Source organism: Danio rerio, chromosome 2, assembly GCF_049306965.1.
Source record: "Danio rerio strain Tuebingen ecotype United States chromosome 2, GRCz12tu, whole genome shotgun sequence".
NCBI lineage: Eukaryota > Metazoa > Chordata > Actinopteri > Cypriniformes > Danionidae > Danio > Danio rerio.
The window spans coordinates 58,241,457-58,256,186 of NC_133177.1; the positions used below are offsets into that span (position 1 = coordinate 58,241,457).

General features: G+C 38.1%; 1 protein-coding gene across 3 annotated transcripts in view; it reads left to right on the forward strand.

Annotated features, from left to right (window-relative positions):
• LOC101885373 (potassium/sodium hyperpolarization-activated cyclic nucleotide-gated channel 2-like) overlaps positions 1-14,730 on the forward strand; it is a 179,272-nt gene that overhangs the window by 63,954 nt on the left and 100,588 nt on the right. For all 3 annotated transcript variants that reach the window (XR_012394998.1, XM_073931626.1, XM_021468298.3), the window contains exon 4: positions 9,983-10,201. Coding sequence is in view for 2 of the 3 variants with exons in the window: in XM_073931626.1 (XP_073787727.1) it covers positions 9,983-10,201 (219 nt within the window). In the remaining variant the exon portion in view is untranslated. The remainder of the gene's footprint in view (positions 1-9,982; positions 10,202-14,730) is intronic.

Consider the following 14,730-nt stretch of genomic DNA (forward strand, 5'->3'; position numbering starts at 1 on the left):
CGTTCAACTTTTATTTCATGTTTTGGGTTAGTCTAGTCACAGAAGGATATGCAGCTTTTGCAAAAGATATTGGTTTCTTCAGAATAGCACGCTGCTATTTATAGCCCTGGAAAAAAAGTAACCTTGAATGCTCTGTAAGTCATTTCTGATAAAAGCATCTGCCAAATGCATGAATGCAAATCTATGTACTATTTTTTGCTGCAGGGTGGGCGGTATGACCAAAATCTCATATCACGGTATGAGTAATTGTATGTATTTATAGTTTAAACATGACAAATGGAATGCAAGTGATATATCTTTCTTGTAATAATGTTTATCTTCATTTTAATGTATTTATTAGTTATCTACAAAATAAGCAAGAAGAATTTAAATAGTTCCCAAATGATGTTTAACAGAGCAAGGAATTTTTCACAGTATTTCCTATAATATTTTTTTCTTCTGGAGAAAGTCTCATTTGTTTTATTTTGGCTAGAATACAAGCAGTTTTTAATTTTTTTATAACCATTTTAAAGTCAATATTATTAGCCCCCTATTATTAATAGCAATATTTGTTTTCTATTGTCTACCGGACAAACCATTGCTATACAATGACTTGCCCAAGTACTCCAACTTGCCTAATTAACATGATTAAGCCTTTAAATGTCACTTTAAGCTGAATACTGGTGTCTTGAAGAATATCTAGTCAAGTATTATGTGCTGTCATCACGGCAAAGAGAAAAAAAATCAGTTATTAGAAATTACTTAACTATAACTATAATGTATAGCTAAACTGTAACTATAAATAATTACAGTAAGTTTAGAAATGTGTTGAATAAATTCAGGAGGGCTAATAATTCTGACTTCAACTGTGTATGCAGGTTTTAGGTTAAATTTAGTCCTAGCTACAGTATGTTGAATGGCCGCTGTACAATGTGTCCTTCTCTATCCTCACTTCTCACTTCTATCTCTCTCTCTCTCTCTCTCTCTCTCTCTCTCTCTGTGTGTCCAGCATGGACACTCTGCTTCTTCTGTTTTCAAGGCAAAGTGCTGTAGTCTCATGTATAATTCAGGCCTGTTCACTCCGGCATTCTTACAGTGACCTGCTCCCTCTGACTTTCCTCATTTCCCATTTTTTCCACCTGCTTTTCTTCTGCTTTGCATGCAAATGTGCACAATAGATACCACCAACTGCATACACACTGTAGAGTCCATAATCTCAGACCACTCTGAAAATCTTGGCTTTTTATTTTTTCAAGTTTTTCTCTTGAAAGTAAAAAGGAAAGTGGTTAGCGCTGTCGCCTCAAAGCAAGAAGGTCACTGATTCAAATCCATGGCTGGGTCAGTTGGAGTTTGCATGTTCTCCCCGTGCAGGCCCGTAGCCAGCCTGGTGTAAGGGGTGGTTCTTTTTTTCTCAAAAAGTAGACCTTTTTGCAGTTATACGCCTGTATTTAACTATGAGATTTAAATACTGCATTTTAGTGACTTTTTGGCTGGATAAGCTAGTCAGATGTCATCATAACCACACTTTTTGATGTACTAAAAATATTTCCTAAAAATTGCAGTTAAAAAAATTCAAACAAGACTAATTTTTAAAATACAAATTAATTACATCATATGTCATGAGGAAAAAATAGCAATCTGTTAAAGTTTTAAAGTAAAAAAACTATCATTTATTAGACGAAAAACAAACTAGCCAGCAGTCAACTGTAGTTCAATTAAAAATAATAATTAAAACATCATTAAATATAATAATAATAATAATGATAATAATAATAGTAATGATAATAATAATAATAATGATAATAATAATGATAATAATAATGATAATAATAATAATAATAATAATAATAATACAATAATAATTAATTCTTCAGATTTTTTCTAGCCTCTTTGATTAAAAAAAAGAAGCCCTTTTCGATGGATTATTTTCATTATTTATGGTGGCATAGCAGTCAAAATAGTATGAAAATAGGCTCAAATGAGCTCATTTGGGACAAATTCTGGACCTTTGTAAGTGAGGGGTGGGTCTTCCGAACCACCTGAACCCCCCTGGCTACAGGTCTGAAAAGTTAGAACAGGTTTTATGCTTATAGTAAACATGTTTAATAGAATTTTGGTTGTAAATGCGCACCTACAGGTGTTTCAGGCGCAGGTCAGATTTTCTCCAGGTCTTAATTTATTTAGTTTATATTCATTTTGTCCAAAAAATAATAATACCTATCCAGCTTCATCTGGAATGCATCCCAAATCACCCTCTGAAGGGGTTTGAGCGATCAGGTTTATATCCGATCAGAATAAGTGAGCAAACAGCCTCAAAAACACAGACATGACGGGATTAGCACCTTTTTCGGTGAAGTGGCATCTAACGGCTGAGAACTCCGCTTGCCATTAAAGCCTTCACCGTGCAGTCACTTAAAAAATATCAGAAATAGGGAAAGGGATGTGATGTCATGTGCTGGACAAGTCAATAAATATAACTTTACAGGACGTCCAGGCTAATGCGGCCAGTTAGCCTAGGATCTCAGATCTGTTAGGAAGTAAGTCACTTACCTGTTTGGCAGTCTTTATGTACATATATGTTCAATATGTCGCCGCTGCCTGCCTTTTCTGCCTCTTTTGCTCTTTTCGACCAACAGCGTAACTCCCCATGGATGTCGCATCAAAGATTCCAATGTGACCACTCAGTGGGTTATGTCACGTGACTCACGTCACATTATTGTGGCTTTGAGGCTCTATGGCATTCGAATTACTGGCCAGAGTTATTTAAATAACACTTTATTACAATATATATTGAATATAAATAAATTATATTGATTATATAATAAATATATTATTAAATTACATAAAATAATTAAAAAGACAAATTCTGGACCTTTTGGCCGTGGGGGGTGGTTCGTTCGAATTTGTTGTCCCGCTGCCCGTCCCGCTGCCCGCCCCGTTTTCTGCCCGCCGCGCCCGATCCCGCTAAAGAACGGGGGAGAACAAAACCGAAAATCACCCAGCTATACAGTCCAGACAGCTAAGCTGTCTGTATAAACACACACACACACACACACACACACACACACACACACACACACACACACACACAGAAAGCTCTCTCTCTCATAGGTGCGCGCGCACTAACACACACACAAGCACCAAGCAGACACACAGGCGTTTGCTGTTATATCAACTAAAAGGTTTGTAAAACCATGTATCAAGTACCAATCTAATACCAACAGGTTTTATATAAAGGTATATAAATACTGAGTCGCGCCAGCTCCGGGCCGCAGCGCACATTACTCTCGGGCTCGCTTACGGCCGCCGCATCTGGCCTGATTGATTCAGGCCTGAATCGGGCAGTGAGTCCACAAGCATCCGGCCCGAGTCCGGTAGCCGGAGCCGGGCCGAGTAGTACGTCTCCGGCAGGTGAGAATCTAACTGGAACTGGCCTGAGTGTATTTTGCTATCTGGGAAAGCGCTCTCTCTCTCTCTCTCTCTCTCTCTCTCTCTCTCTCTCTCTCTCTCTCTTTCTCTCTCTCAAAGTTCAAAAGTTCAAAGTTCAAGTTGCTTTATTGGCATGACATTAAGTACAGTATTGGCAAAGCACTGCAAATATGAAACATTAAAACCATTGACAAATTAATAGTAATACACATAAGATATAATGACACACACAAAAAAATAAAAAATAAATAAATACAAAAAAATATATACAATACATTTGATAAATATAGTCTAAATGGCAATTCGTCCTCTCCGAGTATATGGTAAAGTTTTTCTGAGTCATTTAAATTAAAAAATGAACTGATCAATGTTTCAAATTGGGGGAAGAATATTTCTCTAGTCGTGGTGTATTTGGGGCAAAACAGAAGGAAGTGTGTCTCATCCTCTATTTGGTTTGTGTCACACTGTTTACATATTCCCTTTTCCTTAGGAGTCCAGGATTTTTTATGTCTGCCTTTTTCTATTTCTAGGTCATGATCACAGAGGCGATATTTAGAAAGAATGTGCTTTTCTTTTAATTGTTTTAATGATAAATAATTTGCCAACTGTGTGGTTCTATTTAGGGCCGAATAACATTTAAGTTTATTCTGGAGGTTGAATTCAGTTTTCAGTTTTTCATCATAGTTATATTTTAATGTTTTGTCAATTTGTTTGTGAAGGTTTTGTATGGGGACGGGTTCGGTTTGTGTTTTTTTCAGTAGTTCAGATACCAGTGTGTTTAGAGGATGAGACACTGTAGGTTTTTCATTAGCCAGAAAATCACTCTCTCTCTCTCTCTCTCTCTCTCTCTCTCTCTCTCTCTCTCTCTCTCTCTCTCTCTCTCTCTCTCTCTCTCTCTCTCTCTCTCATTCGCGTGCACTAACATACACACACAAGCACCAAGTACACACACAGGCAAAGCTCTCCCTCTCTCTCATTCGCATAGCAAGATCCGCGATATTGCTAAACAGCCCGCTCCCGTCCCAAATTAAACCCGTTACCGACCGCTCCCGCGATTTATTCGGAAATTTATTCCCGCGCCGCAGAAATCTGGTCGGGTCCCGCGGCGCCCGCAGGAATTCAGACCTCTACCGTAGTGTATGAGTGTGTGTGAATGTGAGAGTGTATGGGTGTTTCTCAGTTCTGGGTTGCGGCTGAAAGGGCATCCGCTGCAAAAAATATATGCTGGATAAGTTGGCGGTTCATATGCGGCGACCCCTGATAAAGTACTAGGCCAAAGGAAAATGAATGAACGAATGAATGAATAACACAGTTGTCTATAATTAACTGTACTTGCAAAATATCTACCGAAGGATTATATACTGTCATCATTAAGACCAAAACTTTGTTTATGAAAGTGTTAGTTATTAAAACAAATCACGTGTTAGTGAGGCCAGCAGGGGGCATCCAACCTGCGGTCTGTGTGGGTCCTAATGCCCCACTATAGTGACGGGGACTCTATACTGCTCAGTGAGCGCCGTCTTTCGGATGAGACGTTAAACCGAGATCCAGACTCTCTGTGGTCGTTAAAAATCCCAGGATGTCCTTCGAAAAGAGTAGGGGTTTAACCCCGGCATCCTGGTCAAATCTGCCCACTGGCCTCCGTCCTTATGGCCTCCTAACCATCCCCATATCATAATTGGCTTCATCACTCCTCTCCACCAATCAGCTGGGGCCTCATGTACAAAGACTTGCATGGAAATTTTACTAAAACATTGCGTACACACAAAGCTGTAAATGTGCGTACGCAGTGTTTCATACATCCGAATTTTTTTCTGCCGAATCTCACGCATATTCTTTTGTACATCCGAATGAACGTGAAACTGAGCGCAACATGCACGAGCACAAAACCCCTCCCTGCCTCCTTCCCCGTATGAATATGCTAATGACTATGCTTTGGCAAAACCCAACAAAAAAGCAATGGCAAAAGCAAGCAAGAAGAGAAACTTTGAACAGAATGTGAATTGGAGGTGCTGCTTTCGGAGGTAGACCGGAGAAAAGCGGTGTTATTTACAAGTTTGTTCTCCGGAATTAGAAATAGTGTGATTTATATGTGTAAAATGCTGCAGTACCCATAACCGACTCAGTGGCGCAGTTCGTAAGACGCATGTCAACATGTTTTGACACGTTCGAGCATGAACTCGGTTCGAATCCAGCATCTGATGAACTCTTTCTTCTTTTTTCCTCCGCTATGTGTCAGATTTTGCCAACTATTTTTCACGAGAAAGACAAGTAGGAATCATTAATAAGTCTGTGCATCATATTTTATTTGCACATCTTCAGATGGTGTCTTTATAGCAATGTGCGTGCAGTAGAGAGCTCAGATTACATTGGGAAAACAGGCGACCGCTGCAAATTGTGCTTTAATGTTTAGCTGGTCAAATGTATGGTATAGAAACCTGCTAGATGAACCCGTCTCATACAGCTGCCATTGCAAGGCTCAGACACTTTGTAGAGAGGAATTTAACACAACTGCCTCTAGGAGTCGCCAAGAGAAATAAAACAGACACGCACAAAAAATGTGCGTACGCCAGCCATAAAGCTGGCGTGGGGCTGCGCACATTGCCACGTTCAGTTCATTGTTAGTAAATCAAAACGTGAGCAATTCTGAGCGTGAAACCTGGCGTACGCAAAGTTTTTGTGCATACGCAGCGTTGATACATGAGGCCCCTGGTGTGTGGTGTGTGGTGTGGCGCAAAATGGCTGCTGTCGCGTCATCCAGGTGGATGCTGTGCAGTGGTGGTGGATGCGCAAATTCCCCCCTATGTGTAAAGCACTTTGGGTGCCCAGAAAAACGCTTTATAAATGTAAGGACTTACTGCGTGGCCGAATGTTTTTAGAGGGGTTTTTACAGTGTACGTGACACCGTTTTCACTCCACATCTGAAAGCTTTTCATGCATTTTGATTGTTCATTTACATGACAGTGCCAGTTTGGAAAATGCTAACTTCTGATAATGGGTTTCAATGTGTAAATCTCCATGTTTTAAGTGTGCATTCTGAGTAAAATGTCCTCACATTGGCTGCCAGAATAGATGATGAATCGTTCACCTCTGCTATAAGTGGAAGGTCAGTTGTGTAAATTGCATTGTGGGATACAGTGCTAATGCTGTGTGCTTTTATTTTGTACTACGCACTTTAAGAAAATGTATGTATTGTGCATAACGTACATGCTACAAAAATAGCATACAGTAGTCTAAAATTGCTATCTACATATTTTATTTGTGAGCTGTGTACATATAAAGTAATTAGTCTCATCCTGAATGGATGCAGTAGATCCTGTTTTTTTTTCCCCTCCTGTGCTCGGTTCAGGAGTTTGAGCATTTGGGCAAAGGACAGCAAGCGTAATTAATCTTGCCTTGGGAATTAGCCGGATGTCAGTATAAGTCAGGCAGCAGACGCATTTTTAAAAAGGGCACATTTAATGGCTTCTTGTTTGAGGCCGCTGGCAGACCCTCGCCACACTGATCTCTGTCATGCCCAGACTCAGAAATGCTGGAGTTTAGGGAAGAGTTTTAGATAATTGCACTGTTAGACATTTGATTGTATTTTTGCGGTAACTTACTGGCAGCACTGTTGCCTGCAATTTACCCTTTTACAGTAACTTACTTGTAAATGTGTACAGTAGCGGGCCCTGCCATAATTTCATTTTACAGTAAAATAGCCTAACCACATCTTCTGTTTAATGTTAAATACACTTTACTACATTTAAATTGTTCAGTATTACAACTGTTACAGTACTTTTACTGTAATTTATTTACATTTTGTGGTAACGTTCTGGCAGCACTGTTTACTGCAATTTACAGCAACAGCGCCTTTACAGTAACTTACCTGTAAATGTGTTTTACAGTAGCAGGGCCCTTCCGCAATTTTTATTATACAGTAAAATAGCCTTACTGCAAACTATTTTATGGTAAAATGCCCTTTACCACATTTAAATTTTACAGTATGACAATTGTTACAGTACTTTTACTGTCATTTATTTACATTTTGAGTTAACTTACTGGTAGCACTGTTGCCTGCAATTTACCTCTTTACAGTAACTTACCTGCATATGTGTCTTACAGTAGCAGGGCCCTGCCACAATTTTATTTTACAGTAAAATAACCTTACTGCAACATCTTTTCATGGTAAAATGCCCTTTACTACATACAAATTTTTACAGTACTTTTACTGTAATTTAATTACATTTTGCGGTAATTTACTGGCAGCACTGTTGCCTGCAATTTACTTCTTTACAGTAACTTACCTGTAAATGGGTTTTACAGTAGCAGGGCCCTACCGCAATTTCATTTTACAGTAAAATAGTCTTATCACAACTTTTTTTAATGGTAAATTGCATTTTAATACTATTAAATGGTAGAGTATGACAACTGTTACAAAATTTTTACTGCAATTTATTTATATTTTGCAGTAACTTACTGGCAGCACTGTTGCCTGCAGTTTACCCCTTTACATTAACTTATCTGTTAATGTATTTTACAGTAGCAGGGCCCTATTGCAATTTAATTTTACAGTAAAATAGCCTTACCACATATTCTTTTTATGGCAAATTGCCCTTTACTACATTTAAATGCTATAGTATGACAATTGTTACAGTTTTTTTACTGCAATTTATTTACATTTTGATTTAACTTACTACCTCTTCCAGGAACTTACCTGTAAATTTGTTTTACAGTAGCAGGGCCCTTCCACAATTTCATTATACAGTATATTTTACTGTGTAATGAAATTGTGGCAGGGTCTTACCACAACTTCTTTTGATGGTAAAATTCCCTTTGCCACATTTAAAATTTATAGTAACTACTGTAACTGCCCCTTTACAGTAACTTACCTGTAAATGTGTACAGTAGCAGGGCCCTAATGCAATTTCATTTTACAGTAAAGTAGCCTTACCACAACTTTTTTATGCTTAAATGCCCTTTGCCACATTTAAATTTTACAGTATGACAATTTTTAAAGTATTTTTTTGGTAATTTATTTACTTTTTGCGGTAACTTACTGGCAGCACTGTTGCTTTCAATTCACCACAACTGCCCCTTTACAGTAACTTACCTGTAAATGTGTACAGTAGCAGGGCTCTGCCTCAATTTCATTTTACAGTAAAATAGCCTTAACACAACTTTTTTTATGCTTGAATGCCCTTTACTACATTTAAATTTTACAGTACTTTTACAGTAATTTATTTACATTTTGCAGTAACTTTCTGGCAGGACTGTTTCCAGCATTTTACCCCTTTACAGTAACTTAGCTGTAAATGTGTTTTACAGTAGTAGGGCCCTTTATTTTACATTACAATAGCCTTACCACAACTATTTTTTATGGTAAATGCCCTTTACCACATTTAAATTTTACATTACTTTTACTGTTATTAATTTACTTTTGCAGTAACTTACTGGCAGCACTGTTGCCTACAATTTACCGCTTTAGAGTAACTTACCTGTAAATGTGTTTTACAGTAGCAGGCCACAGCTGCAATTTCATATTCCAGTAAAATGTTCCTTACCACAACGTTTTTATGGTAAATTCATATGACAAATTGATATGGTATGACATATTGATGTGGTAAGTTTTTATATGACATTACATTTACTGTAATTTATTTACATTTTGCTGTAACTTTCTGGCAGCTCAGCTGCCTGCAATTTACCACAACTTTGCCTTTATAATAACGTACCTGTACATTTGTTTAACAGTAACAGAGCCCTTCCGCAATTTAATTTTACAGTAAAACAGGCTTACCACAATTTCTTTTATGGTAACATGCCTTTGCCACATTTAAATTTTACAATTTGGCCATTTGTTACAGTAATTTTTATGACAACACTGTTGCCTGCAATTTACCGCTATACAGTAACTTACCTGTAAGTGTGTTTTACAGTAGCAGGGCCCTGCCACAATTTTATTTTACAGTAAAATAACCTTACCGCAACATCTTTTCATGGTAAAATGCCCTTTACTACATTGCTGCACTGTATCGCAACTTTGCCTTTACAGTCTTACCTGTAAATGTGTACAGTAGCAAGACCCTAATAAAATTTAATTATACAGTAAAATAGCCTTACCACAACTTCTTTTTATGGTAAATGCCCTTTGTAACATTTAATCTTTACAGTAATTTTACTGTAATTCATTTACTTTTGTGGTAATTTACTGGCAGCACTGTTGCCTACAATTTACCGCTTTAGAGTAACTTAACCGTAAATGTGTTTTACAGTAGCAGGGCCTGCCGCAATTTCATTTTACAGTAAAATAGCCTAACCACATCTTCTTTTTAAGGTAAAATGCTTTTACTACACTTAAATTTTACAATATGACAATTGTTACAGAACTTTTGCTGTAATTTATTTACATTTTGGAGTAACCTACTGGCAGCACTGTTGCCTGCAATTTACCTGCACTTTTACAGTATCTTACCTGTAAATGTGTTTTACAGTAGCAGTGCCCTATTGCAATATCATTTTACAGTAAAAATGCTCTACCACAACTTCTTTTTATGGTAAAATCCCTCTCCTCTCTCTCCCTCTCTCTCTGCAGAATGACACATGGAGTGAGCTGTACTCGTTTGCTGTGTTTAAAGCCATGAGTCACATGTTGTGCATTGGTTATGGTCGTCAGGCTCCGGAGAGTCTCTCTGATATCTGGCTGACGATGCTCAGTATGATCGTGGGAGCGACCTGTTACGCCGTCTTCATCGGACACGCCACGGCCCTCATCCAATCGCTGGACTCCTCACGCCGACAGTACCAGGAAAAGGTAAAGAAACTGGGCTTGCTATTATTCTTTTTTGGATGGTTGATTTCATGCAGTGTCTAAAGGAAAACAACAATTGCAACACAGGCTCAGTGGAAATACAGTTGAAGTTAGAAATCTTAGCCAGTTATTATGACGATGGTTTGTTTTGTAGACAATTGAAAAAAATAAATATTAAATTTAATGCTAGGGGGCAGTATGATGGCGTCAAGTTTTGTTCCTGTTCACATTAATGATATTTACAGGGACAATTTATAGACGAATAAAGAATTAGTTTCATGAATTTATTTGCGCAACATCAAAAAAATACCATGAAACATTTTGATTTTGACAATGATTTGTAATTGTATATGTTTGTGTCACCTATCTATCTCCATATGGATACTTTTCTGGCTAGTCAGTTTTCTAAGTAGCTCACATTGTAGGGTGTGGTACTTGTGATGCAGAACGCTCAAGTTCAAGTCTGGTGAAGCACGCTTCCCAAAAGAGATTAAAGCAATGTAAAATCAAGGTAAAACTATGCAGTCGCAGTGCACTTTTCTGTATGTTTGCTTTTGAAAACACTATTGGTTGGGTTTTGGTCAGCGATCCACTGGTCAGGTGTTTTTTTCGACAAGCCCTGCCTTCTCCTGCATGTGAACAAGAAAGATGTGTATCTGAAATGTACAACAAAACGTACGCTAAGTAATGTATTACAGATTTACAAAAATGTACACAGCGCCCTCTAGTGGATTTGTCATCTGAAACGTTCAGTGAAATGTACCCGGAGCAACGTATTTTACATTTCACAACTTACACTGATGCACATATTTTCAGTGAGTCTGGGCTGGATAAATGGACTTATTGTCTTCTAAAAGTAAACCTGCCGAAATTCAGATTTTATAATGAGTGTTGGGTGATCCGGTGGCTCAGTGGTTAGCACTGTGGCCTCACAGCAAGAAGGATGCTGGTTCGAGTCCCAGGTTGGTCAGTTAGCATTTCTGTGCGAGTTTGCATGTTCTCCACGTGTTGGTGTGGGTTTCCTCCGGACCCTCCAGTTTTCCCCCCAGTCCAAACACATGCAGTATAGGTGAATTGGAAAAACTAAATTGCCCGTTGTGTTTGAGTGTATGTGTGTGTAAATGAGTGTGTATGGGTGTTTCCCAGTACTGGGTTGCAGCTTGAAGGGCATCCGCTGTGTAAAACATTTGCTGGATAAGTTGGCGGTTCATTCCGCTGTGGCAACTCCTGATAAATAAAGGAACTAAGCTGAAGGAAAATGAATAAAAGAAATAATGAGTGTTTGATTTCAACAAAATTTGCTGCATCTGACCAATCAGAGCAGAGTATGGTCATCAGACCAATCAGAGCACAGTGGGATTTGCTGACTAATCAGAGCCGAGTATGTGCTCTGAAAAGCAGGGTTTAGAGAAGCCAGATCCTTGAATGAAACATTTTGGACGCTGTCAAAAATATTACGATGCTGTAATAAATATTATGTGAAAATTGTAGCGTTATTTAAAAAAAAAAATTATGGGTCACACTTTATTTTGATGGTCCGATTGTTACATTGCATCTTAGGAATGTAACGGTATTGTAAATACCGTCATACCGCAATAGCAATTTTTTTTCAATATTACCGTAGTCGCATGACTCGATAAAACTATAGGTCTTCTGAGAAATTTGCGAATGAAGCGAACGGGAGGTAGCGGAAACTACAATTCCCATCAGCCTAGGCGTGGCCATCATCCTTTGCGGTCTGTTGTCGCTACAGATCCAGTAATGTGGAAATGGAGTGTGTTGCTACTAGCGGGAATGAAAAAGAGCTGGAAATGATCGAACCTAAAGCGGGTTTTAAATCGGATGTGTGGAAGCATTTCGGTTTTCGGGGGGTTGAGCGCGCATACTCAAGAGCGGTGTTGTCGCGCGCCTACTGAAGGGCGGGACGGAGGTTGTGTCGCGTCGTGGGGCACTTTTGATCATTTTGGAAGGGCACTTTCTATCCAAGACTAAAAAGGGCATGTGCACTGCACAGGTTGAGCCCTATGTTTAGTGCCTGCAAGTCGGGGAATACGACTAATAACAGTCATAGGGACTGCAGAACATCACACTGTTCAGATTGATGCAGACATTGACTTGTACCGCAAAGAGACCTCTATCTCACTCATGGCTTGTCCTCTCAAGTGGGGGAAAGACAATGCACAATGTTACCCACTGCTGTCAACCTGGGCCAAGTCATATCTCTCTTGTCCCAGAAACCTCAGTCCCAAATGAGAGGGGTTTTTCTGTTGCAGGGGACATTGTAAATGCCCAGAGATACCAGCTTTTACCAGATTATAGTTATATGATCATTTTCCTTAAAACCCATCTCTATCTAAGTGAGTGAGTGATTAAATGTTGAATGTGATGAGTTTTCAACAATACTAAATTGAAACTTTATTTTTTTACATGGTTTAATAATTTTTTTGTTATTAAAATTGAAAAATTGAAGTTCCTGTTTCGAAACTTACAGATAGATGGCTAATTTGTATGTCATTGATATGTTCAGTGCTAAGGTAAATAAACACTTTTGGCACTTTTTTCGAGTCTTTTCATTAGTTTTGTTTTTCCTGTAATTGATTCAATAAATACCGTACCGTGTCATTCATACCGAGGTATTATCGTACCGTGAAATTCTGATACCGTTACATCCCTATTGCATCTACATGTCAACTAATACTTATTAGATTATAAGTAGACTGTTAGGTTGGGGTTAGGGTAGGTTGACATGTATTTGCAAAGTTTCTTATAGTCAGTTAAATGTCTGTTAAAGGAGCAGTATCAGCAGATATTAAACAGACAGTCTACTAATACTCAGATGAACCATCAAAATAAAGTGTTACCAACTTATGTTTCTTATAGGTGCTTTGTGTATTTTTAGATCATATACAGTTTAACCAGAAGTTTACATATGTTGTATAAAAAGCCACATAACCTTTAATAAAAAAAAAAGTCAGATGTTAATGTGACTAAACTTTTTCTCTTTTAGGTAAGTCAGGATTATCAAATGGGTTTCTGTTCTGCTTAATACCAGAATAATGAGAGATATTTTTAGAGAAATTGTTATAACTTTTCTTAAAAGTCAATTTTACAATAAGATTATTCTGCCTCTGAAAAAGCTCAGATGATGGTGTCAAGGTTTTGGATGTTTCTGATTGGCTAATTGACAACATTTGAGTTAAGTGTAGGCACAACTGTAGAGTAGTATTTAAGGAAAACCTCAAACACACTGCTAACTACTGTGACAACATGGGAAAATCAACAAGCCAGAATCAACAAAAAGGCCAGATTACAATTTGCAAATTTACACTGGGAAAAAGAGACATGTTTTGGAGACACTCTAGTTTTTGGAGACATGTCCTGTGGTGTGATGGAACTAAGATTGAACTGTTTGGCCATAATGACCAGTGTTACATTTGGAGGACAAAGAGGAAAGCTTACAAGCCTAGGAACACCATCCCAACTGTGAAGTATGGGGGCGGCAGCATCATGTTGCGGGGCTGTTTTGCTGCAGGAGGGACTGGTCCACTTCACGGCATAGACGGCATCATGAAGAAAGAACATTATGTAGAAATACTGAAGCAACATCTCAAGACATCAGCCAGGAAATTAAAGCTTGGCCACAAATAGGTCTTCCAAACAGACCATGAACCTAAGCATACTGCCCAATTAGTTCAAATGTGCTTTAAGGTCAACAGAGTGAATGTTTTGGAGTGGCCATCACAAAGCCCTGATCTAACTTCTATAGAAAATGTGTGGGCAGAGTTGAAAAAACTTGAGCAAGCAAGACAGCCTACAAATCTGACTCAGTTACACCAATTCTGTCAGGAGGAATGGACCAAAATTCCAACAAACTATTGTGAGAAGCTTGTGAAAGGATACCCAAAACATTTGACCAAAGTTATACAGTTTAAAAGCAAAGCTAAACAATATCAAGGGAATGTATGTCAACTTTTGACTGTCTAGAAATTACAAAAAAATGTTCTTATTATTGTGGCATTTAGCAAATTTAAATCATTTAGGTAATCCTAACGAACCTAAAATAGTAAACGTTTAGTATGATTTCCCTTCAGACATTAAAAAAAAAGGAACATAACCATTTTTTTAGTGTATGTAAACTTCTGGTTTCAACTGTAAATGCTGCAGAACACTCAATGCACTTTATATTTGATATTTTGATCTTCTTCTAACATTTACAGTTTAATTTGCCTTCCTCTGATTTTTATTTTGTGTACTTTAAATGAAAATCTACATCTTTTTGGTGGAATGTACTAAGACAGAACTGGGGCACTGCATGTTGGCAGACTTCTTTGTCATGTATTGTTTGCATGTAAGCGTCAGCATCTGTCTAAATTCATTACGACTTGACTTTCAGGCTTATACGGTAAAATAAAATGCTGCGTTAGCTTTGGTCTAATGAATCTTGCTTTGTCATCAGATCACTGGCACAATGTCTTCCAAATTTTCAGGCAGTTGTGGGTAATTCTAGACTACAATGCTTTGATGAATGCACA